Raw genomic sequence first — 19,394 nt, 5'->3', positions numbered from 1 at the left:
GCACTGAAAGTAAAGGGGCTGAATAATTTTGCACGCCCAATCTTTCAGTTTTTGGTTTGTTAAAAAAGTTTGAAATATCCAATAAATGTCGTTCCACTTCATGATTGTGTCCCACTTGTTGTTGATTCTTCACAAAAAAATACAGTTTTATATCTTTATGTTTGAAGCCTGAAATGTGGCAAAAGGTCGCAAAGTTCAAGGGGGTCGAATACTTTCGCAAGGCACTGAATGTTAAAAATACATGATTGACAATAGCTTGTCACTTTGTTTATAAAAAGCTTTTAATCTCAAATAGTCACAGGAAAATAGTGTCCCCAAAATATACTGGGAAAACAAAAAAGGTGAAAATATAACAATAATGGTGATAATATATTCAACAACAATGGTGATAATATAACAGTAATGGTGATAATATAACAACAACAATGGTGATAATATAACAATTATGGTGATAATATATTCAACAACAATGGTGATAATATAGCAATAATGATGATAATATACAATACCAGTAAAACACACCTACTCATTGAAGGTTTTTCTTTATTTGTACTATTTTCTACATTGTATAATAATAGTGAAGACATAAACTATGAAATAACACATATGGAATCATGTAGTAACCAAAAACGTGTTAAACAAATCTAAATATATTTTATATTTGAGATTTTTCAAAGTAGCCACCGTTTGCCTTGATGGCAGCTTTGCACACTCTTGGCATTCTCTAAACCAGCTTCATGAGGTAGTCACCTGGAATGCATTTCAATTAACAGGTGTGCCTTGTTAAACATTCATTTGTGGAATTTCTTTCCTTCTTAATGCGTTTGAGCCAATCAGTTGTGACAAGGTATGGGTGGTATACAGAAAATAGCCCTATTTGGTAAAAGACCAAGTCCATATTATGGCAAGAACAGCTCAAATAAGCAAAGAGAAAGGACTGTCTATCATTACTTTAAGACATGAAGGTCAGTCAATCCGAAAATTTCAAGAACTGTGAAAGTTTCTTCAAGTGCAGGATGAAAAAACCATCAAGCGCTAAGATGAAACTGGCTCTCATGAGGACCGCTACAGGAAAGGAAGACCCAGAGTTACCTCTGCTGCAGTGGATAAATTCATTAGAGTTACCAGCCTCAGATTGCAGCCCAAATAAATGCTTCACAGAGTTCAAGTAACAGACACATCTCAACATCAACTGTTCAGAGGAGACCGTGTGAATCAGGCCTTCATGGTCAAATTTCTGTAAAGAAACCACTACTTAAGGACACCAATAATAATAATAAGAAACTTTCTTGGGCCAAGAAACATGATTAATGGACATAAGACCGGTTGAAATTTGTCCTTTGGTCTGATGAGTCCAAATGTGAGATTTTTGGTTCCAACTGCTATGTCTTTGTGAGACACAGAGTAGGTGAATGAATGATCTCTGCATGTGTGGCTCCCACCGTAAATCATGGAGGAGGTGTGATGGTGTGGGGGTGCTTTGCTGGTGACACTGTCAATGATTTATTTAGATTTCAAGGCACACTTAACCAGCATGGCTACTACAGCATTATGCAGTTATTCGCCATCCCATCTGGTTTGTGCTTAGTGGGACTATAATTTGTTTTTCAACAGGACCAAGAAGGACAGTGATGGAGTGCTGCATCAGATGACCTGGCATCCACAGTCCCCCGACCTCAACCCAATTGAGATGGTTTGGGAAGAGTTGGACCGCAGAGTGAAGGAAAAACAGCCAACAAGTGCTCAGCATATGTGGGAAAAGCATTCCAGGTGAAGCTGGTTGGGAGAATACCAAGAGTGTGGAAAGGGTGGCTATTTTGAAGAATCTAAAATCCAAAATATATTTTGATATGTTTAACACTTTTTTGGCTGTGTTATTTCATAGTTTAGATGTCTTCACTATTATTCTACAAAGTAGAAAATAGTAAAAATAAAGACAAACCCTTGAATGAGTAGGTGTGTCCAAACTTTTGACTGGTACTGTATGTAACAACAATGGTAATCTCAGACCTGTCAACTCGATATGTGGTATTACTTCATGAGAATACGTGTCTTCCGGTCTCCAAGCAGTAGTCTGAAAAAAACAGATAGCATAAGAGGTTCTGAAGATGATGCTTTATTGTGACATTATAGATCTTCATTCAGTATGCTAGCTTTCACATCAGTAATAATAAGACTACACATTGAGGAACATGAGAAAACACATACAGTGAAATGGTGTGCGAGTACTTCAGTTTCTCCGTGCATCATCCTGTACAATCTTGAACACATTCTTACAGTATAGCTGCTGAACCAGACTATTCTGTCTGGGATGTAGCCTCATAGAATTATATATTAGAAGTCATTTAGTAGGATCTCTGTGAGTAGTCTATCCTCACCTAACCAGTGCAGCAGCCACCAGTCCACCAGTGATAGGTCCTACCCAGTAAACCCAGTGGTAGGTCCAGTAGTTGGCCACTATAGCAGGACCCAGGGCTCTGGCCGGGTTCAGACAGGTTCCAGACACATCTCCACTGAAGAAATAATAACGACAAAGAGTTTCAGAACTATGATAGTATTAAACATGATTATCTCCAGGTATGCAGCAGAATCATGTCCATCAAAACAAACATGTGCTGTATCTCTACCCATGATGCTATGAAACTAAATGTTGAGATAACAAGTATTTCATGTTTTGCCATGATCATGGTGTCATGTGGGAACAGTAAATATGTTACTTAGAAATGCCCAGAAGGTCATAATTGCAATGTAATGAGCGTGTTATCTACTACCTATCTAAGATGTTTATCTAATCTTTATGTCACAATAATGCACATTTTAGCAATGGCTGTTCCATATCTTCAGTTGTGGATGTAATCATTGATGACAACTCTACTTGAACGTTTGTTTATCTTCCATTATTTCTTTGTTCATTATTAGTTAACATTTCATAAATCAGTAGATAATTTGTTTAAACAGTGTATAATAATGCATGTTATATCCATGTAATTAATTTATAACAAACTCTATTTAATAGGTAACAAATGATATAATAGTGGTTTATAAATAGTTAATAAACAAACCTTCAAACAAACTTTTTCCAAACCTTATCTATCCAGGCTAATTATTAAGAGAACAAATTATTTTTGGAGAATTACTTGTACCAGGCCCAGGAAAACTTCTAGGCCCTAGTAACCCTATAGCAAGAACTGACCAGGTAGCCAGGAAAACCTCTAGGCCCTAATAACCCTATAGCAAGAACTGACCAGGTAGCCAGGAAAACCTATAGGCCCTAATAACCCTATAGCAAGAACTGACCAGGTAGCCAGGAAAACCTCTAGGCCCTAATAACCCTATAGCAAGAACTGACCAGGTAGCCAGGAAAACTTCTAGGCCCTAGTAACCCTATAGCAAGAACTGACCAGGTAGCCAGGAAAACCTCTAGGCCCTAATAACCCTATAGCAAGAACTGACCAGGTAGCCAGGAAAACCTCTAGGCCCTAATAACCCTATAGCAAGAACTGACCAGGTAGCCAGGAAAACCTCTAGGCCCTAATAACCCTATAGCAAGAACTGACCAAGTAGCCAGGAAAACCTATAGGCCCTAATAACCCTATAGCAAGAACTGACCAGGTAGCCAGGAAAACCTCTAGGCCCTAATAACCCTATAGCAAGAACTGACCAGGTAACCAGGAAAACCTCTAGGCCCTAATAACCCAATAGCAAGAACTGACCAGGTAGCCAGGAAAACCTCTAGGCCCTAATAACCCTATAGCAAGAACTGACCAGGTAGCCAGGAAAACCTCTAGGCCCTAATAACCCTATAGCAAGAACTGACCAGGTAGCCAGGAAAACCTCTAGGCCCGAATAACCCTATAGCAAGAACTGACCAGGTAGCCAGGAAAACCTCTAGGCCCTAATAACCCTATAGCAAGAACTGACCAGGTAGCCAGGAAAACCTCTAGGCCCTAATAACCCAATAGCAAGAACTGACCAGGTAGCCAGGAAAACCTCTAGGCCCTAATAACCCTATAACAAGAACTGACCAGGTAGCCAGGAAAACCTCTAGGCCCTAATAACCCTATAGCAAGAACTGACCAGGTAGCCAGGAAAACCTATAGGCGCTAATAACCCTATACCAAGAACTGACCAGGTAGCCAGGAAAACCTCTAGGCCCTAATAACCCTATAGCAAGAACTGACCAGGTAGCCAGGAAAACCTCTAGGCCCGAATAACCCTATAGCAAGAACTGACCAGGTAGCCAGGAAAACCTCTAGGCCCTAATAACCCTATAGCAAGAACTGACCAGGTAGCCAGGCAGGAAAACCTCTAGGCCCTAATAACCCAATAGCAAGAACTGACCAGGTAGCCAGGAAAACCTCTAGGCCCTAATAACCCTATAACAACAACTGACCAGGTAGCCAGGAAAACCTCTAGGCCCTAATAACCCTATAGCAAGAACTGACCAGGTAGCCAGGAAAACCTCTAGGCCCTAATAACCCTATAGCAAGAACTGACCAGGTAGCCAGGAAAACCTCTAGGCCCTAATAACCCTATAGCAAGAACTGACCAGGTAGCCAGGAAAACCTCTAGGCCCTAATAACCCTATAGCAAGAACTGACCAGGTAGCCAGGAAAACCTCTAGGCCCGAATAACCCTATAGCAAGAACTGACCAGGTAGCCAGGAAAACCTCTAGGCCCTAATAACCCTATAGCAAGAACTGACCAGGTAGCCAGGAAAACCTCTAGGCCCTAATAACCCAATAGCAAGAACTGACCAGGTAGCCAGGAAAACCTCTAGGCCCTAATAACCCTATAACAAGAACTGACCAGGTAGCCAGGAAAACCTCTAGGCCCTAATAACCCTATAGCAAGAACTGACCAGGTAGCCAGGAAAACCTATAGGCGCTAATAACCCTATACCAAGAACTGACCAGGTAGCCAGGAAAACCTCTAGGCCCTAATAACCCTATAGCAAGAACTGACCAGGTAGCCAGGAAAACCTCTAGGCCCGAATAACCCTATAGCAAGAACTGACCAGGTAGCCAGGAAAACCTCTAGGCCCTAATAACCCTATAGCAAGAACTGACCAGGTAGCCAGGAAAACCTCTAGGCCCTAATAACCCAATAGCAAGAACTGACCAGGTAGCCAGGAAAACCTCTAGGCCCTAATAACCCTATAACAACAACTGACCAGGTAGCCAGGAAAACCTCTAGGCCCTAATAACCCTATAGCAAGAACTGACCAGGTAGCCAGGAAAACCTATAGGCCCTAATAACCCTATAGCAAGAACTGACCAGGTAGCCAGGAAAACCTCTAGGCCCTAATAACCCTATAGCAAGAACTGACCAGGTAGCCAGGAAAACCTCTAGGCCCTAATAACCCTATAGCAGGAACTGACCAGGTAGCCAGGAAAACCTCTAGGCCCTAATAACCCTATAGCAAGAACTGACCAGGTAGCCAGGAAAACCTCTAGGCCCTAATAACCCTATAGCAGGAACTGACCAGGTCAAGTAGCCAGGAAAGACGTTGGGCCTAGTTACAGTACACGTGATAAATTCCACTCTAGGCCCTCTCAGTATCTCACCCAGCCAGGATGTTGATGATGACAGTACAGCCCACCATGAAGGGAACCATGGGGCTGCTACTCTTGGCGTTGACCGCCCCCAGCAGCACCACCATGGTGACCAGGCAGGTCATGGCTATCTCCCCAAACAGAGCCCCCCACAGCTGATCTTGTGATTGCAGCAGGGCAAAGGCTGCCCCCTGGGCCTTGGAGTAGTTCTCTGTTGTGGTCATCAGCTGAGGAACAATGGATTCAGGTTCATTTACTGGCAGTGATGTCATTATATTACTACAAAACCCAATGCATTGTCTGACGAGCTAAACTGGGGTAATGACAGTTGTCTGCATATCTAATCACTGTAGTTGTGAATATTCATTTTATAGTTTTGATTTGATTCAATCCAACTGATATTTTTTTTCTGCATTTCAAATCATTTCAAGGTGCAAGACAAAATTCTACCTCCACAGATACTGTTAGTCATAGATGTGCATTGAATGACCACTGATATCAGGTTTAACCCTCACCTTTGACATGGAAGCACCTAGCACACCCCCTATGAGCTGACTGATGAGGTAGGGCCCCACCATATTCAGCTTCATGCCTCCACACAGGTAGATAGCAATGGTAAACGGTGGGTTAAAATGGGAGCCGCTGTGGAGGTCAGAGAGAAATAGCAGAAGAATGGTCAGATAGCCCAGGAGGGTTGGGTTTTACACAGTATATTTCACAGTTTAACATTACTCACCTTCACACTTTCACCTTTGTATCAGTTCAAGGAGATTGGCTTTAGATATTGATTAGACATTGTTAATATGTTCACTCAATTATTAGGTATAACAATATGAATGGGGTCACAGTTGCTTTATAAACTTGGGATATGTATGTGTCAGGTCCATCTGTGAAATCATAACACATTACACCATAATGGCCACTGTTTATAAGTTGAATGGCACTCACTGGAATGAGAATGGTTTTACAACCTTAGGTGTGTTACCTTTATCTGTGAAAGACTGTTTTTGAACTCTGCACATGATGAAGAAACACACAATCACCACAAAAAGAATACGGGACTTATGGGTTTCCACTCCGTGTGTGTTCAGTATTTTGACCCCAAAATTGTAGCAATATAGAACATTGCAAATATAATGGAATACTGGGCATGCATTACACTCAAATACATTCATTCCACTCATATTAAAGCACACAACATACTGTTCATGCAAAATATAAATGCTCTATTGAAAACAAATGACTAACGTTAATCTCAAAAGGAGACCAAAGTACAACACTGTAATGATGTAAAATGAGACACTTTACAGACACTTATCCAAAACAGCACAGTACAGTGAGACAGTGTATCAATACACTGTATATAAACACACAGACCTGATCTCTGCCATGCACGCCACCATGACTGCCACAGCCAGACCATGGACCAGAGCTGGCTGCAGCCTCCCTGCTGCCTCCACGTTCTCTATGACCGACACACAGCCGATGAACACAAAGAACATGGTCCCCACCAGCTCAGCCAGACACGGCTGGACCAGGCGCTCAAACTTGTTGGGAGGCTGGACCGGTGCTTTCTTAGAGTCTGATGCCATCAGGGATGTCCCCATGTCACCCAGTTCCATTGTCCCTTCTGTCATAGTGGAAAGGGGTTTGGAGAGATAGAGTGAGAATAGAGGAGAGAGCGAATGGAGGAGTTTGGAGGGAAAATAGAGGAGAGAGCGAATGGAGGAGTTTGGAGGGAAAATAGACGAGAGAGAGAATGGAGGAGTTTGGAGGGAAAATAGACGAGAGAGAGAATGGAGGAGTTTGGAGGGAAAATAGACGAGAGAGAGAATGGAGGAGTTTGGAGGGAAAATAGACGAGAGAGAGAATGGAGGAGTTTGGAGGGAAAATAGACGAGAGAGAGAATGGAGGAGTTTGGAGGGAAAATAGACGAGAGAGAGAATGGAGGAGTTTGGAGGGAAAATAGACGAGAGAGAGGAAGGAGTCTTTGTATATAGAGATGCAGTGCAGCACTGGCGAGAATGTCCGCAGGTGTGTGTCCAAATATCTACCTGCGATGCTAATCACTTGAACTTTGGTAAGTTCAAAGAACGAAAGGGTGAGATAGAGAGTGGAGAGAGAGAAAGAGAGCGAGAGAGAGAGCATAAAATTGAATTGCTCCATTGACCAACGATGGACTCTTTGACACTGATATCCATGTTATGATTAATCCAAGTCAGTTTACTCTAGTGAACACAGTACAACAGACAACCAGTTCACAGTTTAAAAGTATAGTAAGTCCAGCAGACAGATATTTTGTTGGCACTGATTTGAAAACAACATTTTCAGGGTAGAGCATATATGACTATGATATGTTTTTACTATTTAAATCAACTAAATGTTTTGTTAGTTTGTTAATACAGCAGCCTACTACTAGACATAATGTTCTAGATTTCCAGGCCAAACAAAAAAGTTCAATCTTGGTTAACCTGTTTGTATTAATCATGCATAGATCATTGATGTTAGCCAGTCCCAGCTAGATAAGATAAAGCATTAAAACTAGACAGTTTGACGAAGTCTCTGCACCTGTGCAAAGTCTGCTCCTGTTATTCTCTGAAGGGAGTAAAAGACAATCCAGTAAAACATGAAACTGGCTTTTTACACTTTAGTGTAATATCTTATTATTTGTCCTAAATGGTAGACACATCCATCAGCAAATAACAGGGGATAAATGCATTGACATTGTAAATGATAAATTCACATTGTAAATGTGTAGAATGTGGCAAAATCAGACTGTTACTGTGCATCATGTACAGTATGTACTTATTCTTGAGGGGGCACTAATGGAATTCATGAATTCATTTAATAATTCATTTGTATTAATTGCGTATGAAAGAAACAGTATCTTCTATATTTCCAACATACAAATCAATAAATGGACACTCCTCTGCTGTACACATTTATACTTCATTTCTTGAATCTTCACTGCAACATTTTTTGAACGTTCACATACTACTGTCTCCAATGAGTGTCTGCCATAGAAATATAATTACTAGAAGAGAGGTCCCCGTTCAAGTCCATGAGTCCATTGTCTGAGGGGCTATGGCCTTTCTAGTAATTATATTTCTATGGCTGAGACTTTCAGTCAAGATAGCAATTACAGTGTCAAATTCAATGTTATCTAATGTGGCTAGTTTTTGGATGTCTGTGTGCAGATAATCAGTGAAAAGGCATGACGCATATGGAAGGTTGTATGACAGGACAGTGAGAGTCAGACCAATGCAAGGCTGTAGTTCACCACATAACCAAAAGGTGGCGGTATAAAACACAGACTACGGGCCAGAAGTCACTTCTACTATGTCAAAAGGGATCAATCATAGAAAAAAATATACAATGCAATATTGAATGTACAAAATGTGTTTATACAAATGGCATTGAATAAAATAGATTGCATTTATGGACAATAGATCATCTATATATACCGGTATAGAATAAAGTTACATTGGTAAGATTATTTTAAACTAAGAGACATGGAAATAGTAACACAAAAATACTGTTAGAATTTATGTGGATTTTGGAAATTGACTTTTTTATGGACTTGAACTGGAAACCTACATCTGTATCACATCAAGATAACTCTGGTTTTCTCATCCCCAAGCAGTAGTCTGAAAATAGAAAAAACACACCATCAAAATAGTACAGAATTGTTGAATGTAACATCACTCGACAAGTTGTTGCTTCCACACATTATTTCTTTAGTTATTTTTAACATAAATGTAAATAATTCCCCAAAATATGTCTTAGACAACACAAGACTTTAACAAGGAAAGTCAAGATAAAAAGGTGTTAAATCCACACATTGTTAAAACTAGGTTAATGACTCTCCCAGACTTAAGAATTGTATAAAAGCACCCATTGTAGGAGTAACTTTCCATCCCATAGCTAGCCATTGATTTTAGAGGGACAGTTCATGTTTATCAAGTTGAGGACAAACAGCCCTGTCTTACAGCCATGTTACAATACAGTGCTTTATCGCACAAGGCAACACATCCCGATATGGAGGTGGTAGATTCTCTTGCTGATTTGCCAGAATTTATGGGCAGACAAGGCTTCTAATCCCACACTTGCAGCTAGTGGAGGCAACTTCCATTCTATAGTAAATATATTCCATTCTAATCTATGGAGCTCCAGTTGGGTCATTATTTTAGTATTAATGGTCATTTCAAGGACAAAGATTAAGATTGCTTTCCCAACCAAAGTGTTTCAATAGTAGCTTGGGCTCCAGTCTGTTTCTGATTAAAACCAAACAGGACAATGATGTAAACAGCCAGGTATCCAGGCCCCAGAAGATCAGAGCTGTACAGTACCGTATGAAGCTGGCGGTTAGCAGGGCTCCAGACATGGGTCCCACCCAGTAGATCCAGTGATAGCTCCAGTAGTCGGCCACCACAGCCGGGCCAAAGGCACGAGCTGGGTTCATACATGCCCCAGACACTGCTCCCCTGTAGAGGACGTGATATAAAAGCGATGCATGAATGAATGATAGAGCATGTGGTGTCTTACGGTACACAGTAAGCAGTGTATTGTGGTGTACATTGTGTTTTATTGGTAGTGTACAGGTATTTATCTCAGTAGTAGTTAACTATACTGTACAAAGGTAGGCCATTACATCAAACATCAAGACAAAGGAGATGATTGTGGACAACAGGAAAAGGAGGACCGAGCACGCCCCCATTCTCATCGACGGGGCTGCAGTGGAGCAGGTTGAGAGCTTCAACTTCCTTGGTGTCCATTTCACCAACAAACTAACATGGTCCAAGCACACCAAGACAGTCGTGAAGAGGTCACAACAAAACCTATTCCCCCTTAGTAGACTGAAAAGATTTGTCATGGGTCCTCAGATCCGCAAAAGGTTCTACAGCTGCACCATCGAGAGCATCCTGACTTGTTGCATCACTGCCTGGTATGGCAAAGGCTCGGCCTCCGACACTACAGAGGGTAGTGCGAACATCCCTGGATCAAGCTTCCTGCCATCCAGGACCTCTATACCAGGCGGTGTCAGAGGAAGGCCCTAAAAATGGTCAAAGACTCCAGCCACCCTAGTCATCTAGTCATAGACTGTTCTCTCTGCTACCGCACGGCTTGTGCGCTCTTGTTCTTGTTCCAAGAGGCTTCTAAACAGCTTTTACCCTCAAGCCATAAGACTCCTGAACATCTAGTTAAATGGCTCCCCAGACTATTTGCAGTGTCCCCCCCTCTTTACACCACTGCTATTCTCTGTTGTCATCTATGCATAGTCACTTTAATAACTCTACTTACATGTACATATTACCTCAACTAACCGGTGCCCCCGCACACTGACTCTGTACCGGTACCCCCTGTATATAGTCCCGCTATTGTTATTTTACTGCTGCTCTTTAATTGCTTGTTACTTTTATCTCTTATTCTTATAATTTTTTAAAACTTCATTGTTGGTTAGGGGCTCGTAAGTAAGCATTTCACTGTAAGGTGTAAGGTGTAAGGTGTAAAGTTCACTGGTGTTTTCGGCGGATGTGACTAATAACATTTGATTTGATTTGTTTGTATCTGAAAAGTTGTTCTGCAGAATGTACAGTACAGTCTTTCTCCAGGCTAATTTCTCAAACCTTTCCAGCCCTCCTCCCATCCTATCCCTTACCCACACACCTTACATCAATCCACCCCACGACCACCCCACCCACCGCTCTTACACCACACCTTCTACCCCATGGGTCCTCACCCTGCCAGGATGTCTGCGGTCACGGTCAGCCCGATGCAGAGAGGGGCCAACAGGCTGCGCGTGCGTCCATTCACGGCCCCCATACACACCACCATCGTCAGGAACAGAGTCATGATCACCTCTGCCACCGTGGCTGGTACTATCTGGGTGTCGGCCTGCACTGTGTCGAATGCTGCCCCTGAAACTTTGGCATAGTTCATGGATGGGGAAATCACCTGGAGAAGGAGATATTACTGATATGAATATAGGATCTGTAGGGAGAAAAGTATAGGTCCAGATACAGAAGAACATTATTTAACATTTGCTTATCGACTGCTACTTTCCACTGGTCATATTCTACATCTGTTCAGAGTTTGTCTTTTCAAGTGTGATAAAAGATAATATACAGTACGAGCCAAAAGTTTGGACACACCTACTCATTCAAGGGTTTGTCTTTATTTGTACTATTTTCTACCTTGTAGACTAATAGTGAAGACAATCAAACTATGAAATAACACATGGAAACGTGTACTAACCAAAAAAGTGTTGAACAAATCAAAATACATTTGATATTTTATCTTCTTCAAAGTAGCCACCCTTTGCCTTGATGACAGCTTTGCACACTCTTGGCATTCTCTCAAACAGCTTCACCTGGAATGCTTTTCCAACAATCTTGAAGGAGTTCTCACATATGCTGAGCACTTTCTGGCTGCTTTTCCTTCACTCAGCGGTCCAACTCATCCCAAACCATCTCAATTGAGTTGAGGTCGTGTGATTGTGGAGGCCAGGTCATCTGATGCAGCACTCCATCACTCTCCTTCTTGGTCAAATAGCCCTTACACAGCCTGGAGGTGTGTTGAGTCATTGTCCTGTTGAAAAACAAATGATAGTCCCACTAAGCGCAAACCACCAGCAAAGTGGTCCCACACCATCACACCTTCTCCTCCATGCTTCACAGTGGGTACCACACATGCGGAGGTCATCCGTTCACCTACTCTGCGTCTCACAAGGACACAGCGGTTGGAACCAAAAATCTCAAATTTGGACTCATCAGACCAAAGGACAGATTTCCACCAGTCTAATGTGCATTGCTCGTGTTTCTTGGTCCAAGCAAGTCTCTTCTTCTTATAAGTGTCATTTAGTAGTGGTTTCTTTGCAGCAATTTGACCACGAAGGCCTGATTCACTCCGTCTCCTCTGAACAGTTGATGTTGAGATGTGTTACTTGAACTCTGTGAAGCATTTATTTGGGCTGCAATCTGAGGCTTGTAACTCTAATGAACTTATCCTCTGCAGCAGAGGTAATGTTACGGATACAGGTATCCTGTGTCTGTGTGTATCCTGTGTGTGTTTCTTTTCTCTCCTTCTCCCCTCACAGGTGAAAAATCATCACTCCCCAATCAGTCAACAATCAACCCATCAATCAGAAGACACACCTCCTCCTGTTTCCTACCCTATCACAGTTCCTTTCCCTTGGTTTAAAAACCCTATCATTTGTTTGCTCTAGAGCTCAATCTTTGTAATGCCATGTTGGTAGATCTCTGCTCTTGATAGATTTCAGTAGCTCAATCTCTTTGTAATGCCATGTTAGTAGATCTCTGTTCTTTGTAGATTTCAGGAGAGCTCAATCTCTTTGTAATGCCATGTTAGTAGATCTCTGTTCTTTGTAGATTTCAGGAGAGCTCAATCTCTTTGTAATGCCATGTTAGTAGATCTCTGCTCTATATAGATTTCGAGCACAATCTCTTTGTAAATGCCATGTTTGTAGATCTCTGTTCTTCGCTCGCTCTCTGTGTATTAATTAACCTCTCTTTTGTTTGAGCACCTCCATATCACTTTGTCATCTCCTGTGAGTATTGTTTTTGCTTATGGTGTTTGCTGGTGGGAAAAGGGGAAACCAAGACAAGTCGCCCATGGGCATACACTACCCGTAGGTAAACTTTGTTAAAAACACTAGTTAGAACTGGGTGGACCACCCACTGTATTTTTGGTTAGTTAGTTAGCTGTTGTTGAAATAGGCTAGTCTAGCTTAGGGGTGTTTTTGCATATTTGTTTCTTTCCTTGGGTCCAGCTCAGCCCCTTTTCCTGCTCCCCCCCCATTACCGTGTGTTTATAAATAAACCCTGAGTTTGACGGTATTATTTCGGTTGTCGTGGTTATTTCGTTCACACGTACTTTGTCACAATTATAATTTACATGAGTTATGTTACGGGTCTCACTACCATCCCCCCCTAGATTGTCGGGCCAAAAGGGATTCGTAACAGGTAACTCTGGGTCTTCCTTTCCTGTAGCGGTCCTCATGGGAGCCAGTTTCATCTAAGCCCTCGATGGTTTTTGCGACAGCACTTGAAGAAACTGTAAAGTTCTTGAAATGTTTTGGATTGACTGACCTTCATGGCTTAAAGTAATGATGGACTGTCATTTCTCTTTGCTTATTTGAGCTGTTCTTGCCATATTATCAACTTGGTATTTTACCAAATAGGGATATCTTCTGTATACCAACCCTATCATGTCACAACACAACTGATTGGCTCAAACGCATTAAGAAGGAAAGGAATTCCACAAATTAACTTTAAACAAGGCACACCAGTTAATTGAAATGCATTCCAGGTGACTACCTCATGAAGCTGGTTGAGAGAATCCCTAGTTTTCAAAGCTGTCATCAAGGCAAAGGGTGGCTACTTTGAAAAATATAAAATGTTAAATATATTTTGATTTGAACATATACACTACCGTTCAAAAGTTTTGGGTCAAAAAAGAAAGAAAAGCAATTTTTTTTTGTCCATTAAAATAACATCAAATTGATCAGAAATACAGTGTAGACATTGTTCATGTTGTCAATGACTACTGTAGCTGGAAACGGCAGATTTTGAATGGAATATCTACATAGGTGTGCAGAGGCCCATTATCAGCAACCATCACTCCTGTGTTCCAATGGCACGTTGTGTTAGCTAATCCAAGTTTATAATTTTAAAAGGCTAATTGATCATTAGAAAAACCTTTTGCAATTATGTTAGCACAGCTGAAAACTTGTTCTGATTAAAAAGCAATAAAACTGGCCTTCTTTAGACTAGTTGAGTATCTGGAGCATACGCATTTGTGGGTTTGATTACAGGCTCAAAATGGCCAAAAACAAAGCACTTTCTTCAGGGTAATGGCCAATGAGCTCTTGACTTTACAAGGTGGTGAAACACAGACTCAACTGATCTTGTTCATCTCTAAGGACACTGTACTGTACATGTACATGACTGCCAATAGAGTAGAGTGGGTGACTGCCTGGTCACTCAACCCTCATGGACGCCAATTGCTTTATCGTTTTACTGTCCTGATAGCAGCCAAGAGAAGAGCAGGGTAGGTGCAGAAAGAGATTATTGTCATGATCCATATCTGAAGTGTTGACAGAATGAGGATGGTCATACTGTTAGGATAAGTGCAGATTGTACAAGTGTTATGGGATGATCAAACCTCTGAAAGTGTGAAAGATCTAGCTGATATTTTCCTGATGTTTACATAGTCTTTAGTGACAGTAGGCCTACCCATTTGGTGCCAGGTAGTTACCAAATACTGTATATTGAATTCTTGAATGTTTGTACTAGAAAGTACATATTGTTACCAAATAATTAAGTTAAATAAATGCACATGTCTTCAATGTCAATAAATAAGAACAATTATAATTAAGATCCTATTAAATACCAAGTTAGTACGAGTAGAAGTGCAACAAACCTTTTAGTAGGCTACAGAGTACCCACCTTGGCTAGTCCTGCCCCTATCATCCCTCCACACATCTGAGCCAGTATGTAGGGGACCAGCAGTATGATGTTGAGACCCCCGATCAGAAACACAGACACAGACACTGCTGGGTTGAAGTGGCCCCCACTGCAGAGAGAGACATGGAACAATTGAATTACCCTAATACATTTTAATTAAGTTGTTTTATTTTAAACAGTTCACAATAGTTTTTTTATATGAGGCACATCCTTTAGAAAACAAAACAAACTATTTTAAATATAGAGGCAAGTAGCAACAATAAAACCATATTAAGAAAAAATGCTAATGTAGATTGCCTCATCAAAATGATACAAGTGTGATTTTAAAATCCTGTTGTGCATTGTAATGATCTATTGTAGGCTACTTTGAAAGCACAGTCATAAAACTTCAAGTCAATGCTGATCAACAGATCCATTACAAGTCTTCATTTTTGCAATGCTTTTACACAATCTGTTATGCATCAACATGCTGCATGTTGAAAGCCTAGGAACAGACTCTTCTGCTGCTCTGCTAACATTTGAAAACCTGAGCATCAACTTCCCAGCCTAGTCCCAAAACCTATACCATGTCATGGCCAGAAAAGTTGGCTATACAGCCAGCACAAACAGATCTAGGACCAGGTTATTACCTTCCAGCCTCTCACCACCCACCCCCAGAGGGGCCCCCAGCCTTACCTGATCTCCCCCAGCACGGCGATAACGATGCCCAGGGCCAGGCCGTGTGCCAGGGCCGGCTGCAGCCTTCCGGTGCCCTCTGTGTTCTCGATTACAGACAGACACCCCACAAAGATAAACAGAGATGAACCCAGCAGCTCTGCCAGACAGGGCTGGATATAACGTTGGAACGCATCCCTGAACGACTCTGTACTGCTGTTTCCATCTGTGGCTGGATCTGGACCTTTCCCTTCTGGCTGGATCACATTGATGTCCAGGTCCCAGAGCTCGGTCTTAGACTCATAGAGAGCCATGGTGTTGGGTTAGACTGTGTAAGGCTGGAAACAGCCCATGGGTTGTTAGTGCTCTTAAGTCTAGAGGTTACGCAAGAGTGCTGATAAGGAATAAGAAGGGAGGAGGAGGGGTGAGGTGGATGAGGAGGAGGGAGGTGGAGGAATGGGAGGAGGTGGAGGACCGAAGACAAGGAGGGAAGTGGAGGTGAGGGGCGGAGGTGGGGTGAAGATAGCGGAGGGGGAAGTTGATAAGTAATTTTCTTGGAATGGTCCAGATAGCTGGGCAGAAAAATGCTACCAGATCATCAAACAATGAGACAAAATGCAAGAAATGTTCAGATATTGTTCGCTTAAGTGATTACCGTTAAATGCAATACTTTTGATTTAACTTCAAACATACTTGTCAGGACTTTGTATGGATAAATGAATCAATCAAAATGATTTCCCCATGACTGTTATTATGAATAGTATTATGAATACTAGTTGTGAAATGAATAGCTTACATTTAAATATACATTATGCAGTTAGAATACAGGGACAGAAACCCTGCTTCTGCAGATAGAGCTATTGCCTAAAATACAATAGAAGTACAGCATAGAGGCTCTGTGTCACGTCTTAAATGTATGTAGTTCTGTCCTTGTGCTGTTGTTGTCTATTCATGTTCTGTATTATGTCATGTTTCATGTTTTGTGTGGACCCCAGGAAGTGTAGCTGCTGCTATGGCAACAGCTAATGGGGATCCTAATAAAATACCAAAATGATGAGTGTGTTATAGAACACATGGACAAGCCGCCTCATTATATGACTGTCTATATAAGTTGTCATTCTACATAACTACTGAATTACCATCAATCCACTTGTATATCAGTGTAGGCTGCTGAGGGGGGGACGGCTCATAATAATGGTTGGAATGGCGCAAATGGAATGGCACCAAACACATGGCAACCATGTGTTTGATGTGTTTCATACAATTCCACTTATTCCGCTCCATCCATTACCACGAGCCCATCCTCCCCAATTAAGGTACCACCAACCTCCTGTGTTGTATATGTAATGTGACTGAAACATATCTACATAATAATTAGAATAACATATTACGATAACAATCTTTTACATATACAGTGCCTTGCAAAAGCATTCATCCCCCTTGGCGCTTTTCCTATTTTGTTGTTAAAAATGTATTTTTATTTGGATGTCATGTAATGGACATACACAAAACAGTCCAAATTGGTGAAGTGAAATGAAAATGAGACTAAAATTGCGCTTTTTGGCCATCAAGGAAAATGCTATGTCTGTGTAAGGTGTGTATAAGGGAGGCAGAGTGAAATAAATAGTCGCATTTGAATTCAGTTCCACAAATAACATACATGAAAAATCAACGTGCCAAAATAACACGGAAACAGTAATAAAGTATAGCGCCAGACAAAACACCATCTAACAATAAACAATTACACACAAAGACAAGTAGGGGAACAGAGGACTAAATACATTCAGTATGATTAGGGAATGAAAACCAGGTGTGTAAGGAACAAGACAAAACAAATGGAAAGATGAAAAATGGAGCGGCGGTGGCTAGAAAGCCGGTGACATCGATCGCCGAACGCTGCCCGAACAAGGAGAGGAGCCGACTTCGGTGGAAGTCGTGACAGTCTGGCACAAACCCAACACCTCGCATCACCCCAAGAACACCATCCCCACAGTGAAGCATGGTGGTGGCAGCATCATGCTGTGGGAATGTTTTTCATTGGCAGGGACTGGGAAACTGGTCTGAATTGAATGAATGATGGATGGTACTAAATACAGGGAAAATCTTGAGGAAAACCTGTTTCAGTCTTCCAGAGATTTGAGACTGGGATGGAGGTTCACCTTCCAGCAGGTCAATGACACTAAGCATACTGCTAAAGCAACACTCGAGTGGTTTACAGGGAAAGTTTTAAATGTCTTGGAAAGGCCTAGTCAAAGTCCAGACCTCAATCCAATTGAGAATCTGTGGTATGACTTAAACATTGCTGTACACCAGTGGAACCCATCTAACTTGAAGGAGCTGGAGCAGGTTTGCCTTGAAGAATGGGCAAACATCCCAGTGGCTAGATGTGGCAAGCTTCTAGAGACATACCCCAAGAGACTTGCAGCTGTAATTGCTGCAAAAGGTGGCTCTACAAAGTATTGACTTGGGGGGGTGAATAGTTATGCATGCTCAAGTTTTCTGTTTTTTTTTGTTGCCTTATTTCTTGTTTGTTTCACAATAAAAAATATTATACATCTTCAAAGTGATAGTTGTTGTGTAAATCAAATGATTCAAACCCCCCCAAAATCTATTTTAATTCCAGGTTGTAAGGCAACAAAATAAGAAAAATGCCAAGAGGGGTGAATACTTTCGTAAGCCACTGTACTTTAAGGTTATAGGTTTCATATAGAGCTATGAGTTTTCCTGACCACCTTATGTATAAATAGAATCTGGAGGTTTTCCTGGTCATGTCACCGGGTTAGGAAAAACTCCTGGCCCTGTTCATATGCCATCAAATAATGTTCATCCTGCTTTTCAATACAAGGTCAGAAAATATAAACCTCTAAATTATACCACCACATACCATAAATGATAATATTATGCCTTAATAGAAACATAATGTTCTGGGAAACAGCAAGGACCAAAACAATGGATGTAGTGTTGGCTCAATGTTAAATGGTCTAATCATTTGACATTGATATTAACCTCATAACTTGTTGATCTTTCCTGATACTTGTTTGTCTTTCCGTCTTGGTGGGGGAGTTATAGTGTATTGAATGTAATGACAAAATATGTAATCTTAGGCACAAATATTTCACTTCCTAGAAGGGAGAATTTCACGTGATAGGATGAACGTTTTCCACCACACATCAAGAATGTGACTTGAGTCTGAGGAGTCTTTTCATTCCTGAAGTATATTTTGTCCTCCAATAAGTCTGTAAGAATGGAAACAGCTTTAATAAAAAAAAATAGCATTTAATTTAAAAGTCACATTATTCAACCAAATTTCTATGAAACTGTGGGCACGTCTTCAAATATCCATTTCAACAACTCAAAAAACAAAGGTATGTAAACAAATATCATTATGTAACATCGCTGAACTTTCTCTTTTAAAATAAACTATCCCATTGAAGGAAGACATTCAATTACAAATAAGTAAATACCTTCAAACTCTTCACTTTTTGAACCAGAGTTGAATTTTCTGATTCATACTTAAATGACCAGTTTCATTGATTTATCTGACAGTTAATCTTTAATAAAGTTGACAGGTAAGTTGATTGATATAAATGTGGTTGTTATAGCTTTACCCGAGCAGCACCTGTGGAGTGTGCCTCTTGTATAGTAACAGTACTTATCGACTACTAAAAGGCTGAAGAGCCCCACCACTTGGACATGACCC

The 19,394-nt window shown here is 41.1% G+C and overlaps 2 protein-coding genes across 2 annotated transcripts; both read right to left on the bottom strand.

Moving 5' to 3' along the window:
* Nucleotides 1-263: 263 nt before the first annotated feature.
* Nucleotides 264-7,563, bottom strand: LOC139396686 (aquaporin-8-like). Its single transcript, XM_071143629.1, has 5 exons — nucleotides 6,933-7,563; nucleotides 6,071-6,197; nucleotides 5,568-5,782; nucleotides 2,379-2,513; nucleotides 264-2,074 (listed from the first exon to the last, which is right to left on the bottom strand). Exons 1-5 carry the CDS (start codon nucleotides 7,190-7,192, stop codon nucleotides 2,032-2,034), a joined length of 780 nt encoding a protein of 259 aa, XP_070999730.1. The 5' UTR covers nucleotides 7,193-7,563; the 3' UTR covers nucleotides 264-2,031.
* A 1,596-nt stretch (nucleotides 7,564-9,159) lies between these two features.
* LOC139396685 (aquaporin-8-like) lies at nucleotides 9,160-16,008 on the bottom strand. The gene is made up of 5 exons (XM_071143627.1): nucleotides 15,716-16,008; nucleotides 15,023-15,149; nucleotides 11,296-11,510; nucleotides 9,905-10,039; nucleotides 9,160-9,202 (listed from the first exon to the last, which is right to left on the bottom strand). The coding sequence occupies exons 1-5, from the start codon at nucleotides 16,006-16,008 to the stop codon at nucleotides 9,160-9,162; spliced, it is 813 nt and encodes a 270-aa protein (XP_070999728.1).
* Between the last annotated feature and the right edge of the window lie 3,386 nt (nucleotides 16,009-19,394).

This window comes from Oncorhynchus clarkii, unplaced genomic scaffold (genome assembly GCF_045791955.1).
Source record: "Oncorhynchus clarkii lewisi isolate Uvic-CL-2024 unplaced genomic scaffold, UVic_Ocla_1.0 unplaced_contig_708_pilon_pilon, whole genome shotgun sequence".
NCBI classification, from domain to species: domain Eukaryota; kingdom Metazoa; phylum Chordata; class Actinopteri; order Salmoniformes; family Salmonidae; genus Oncorhynchus; species Oncorhynchus clarkii.
This window is presented reverse-complemented; position numbering and strand designations above follow the sequence as displayed.

What these genes read in the sequence shown, in the direction of transcription:
- LOC139396686 (XM_071143629.1), bottom strand. Translation starts at nt 7,192, where the DNA reads ATGACAGAAGGGACAATGGAACTGGGTGACATGGGGACATCCCTGATG. An exon ending in GCGTGCATGGCAGAGATCAG is followed by an intron (nt 6,198 to 6,932) that starts GTCTGTGTGTTT and finishes TGACCTCCACAG; the next exon opens with CGGCTCCCATTTTAACCCAC. An exon ending in GTGGCTGCTGCACTGGTTAG is followed by an intron (nt 2,075 to 2,378) that starts GTGAGGATAGAC and finishes TGTTTTTTTCAG; the next exon opens with ACTACTGCTTGGAGACCGGA.
- LOC139396685 (XM_071143627.1), bottom strand. Translation starts at nt 16,008, where the DNA reads ATGGCTCTCTATGAGTCTAAGACCGAGCTCTGGGACCTGGACATCAAT. An exon ending in TAGGGGCAGGACTAGCCAAG is followed by an intron (nt 11,511 to 15,022) that starts GTGGGTACTCTG and finishes CTCCTTCTCCAG; the next exon opens with GTGATTTCCCCATCCATGAA. An exon ending in CTAACCGCCAGCTTCATACG is followed by an intron (nt 9,203 to 9,904) that starts GTACTGTACAGC and finishes TTCTATTTTCAG; the next exon opens with ACTACTGCTTGGGGATGAGA.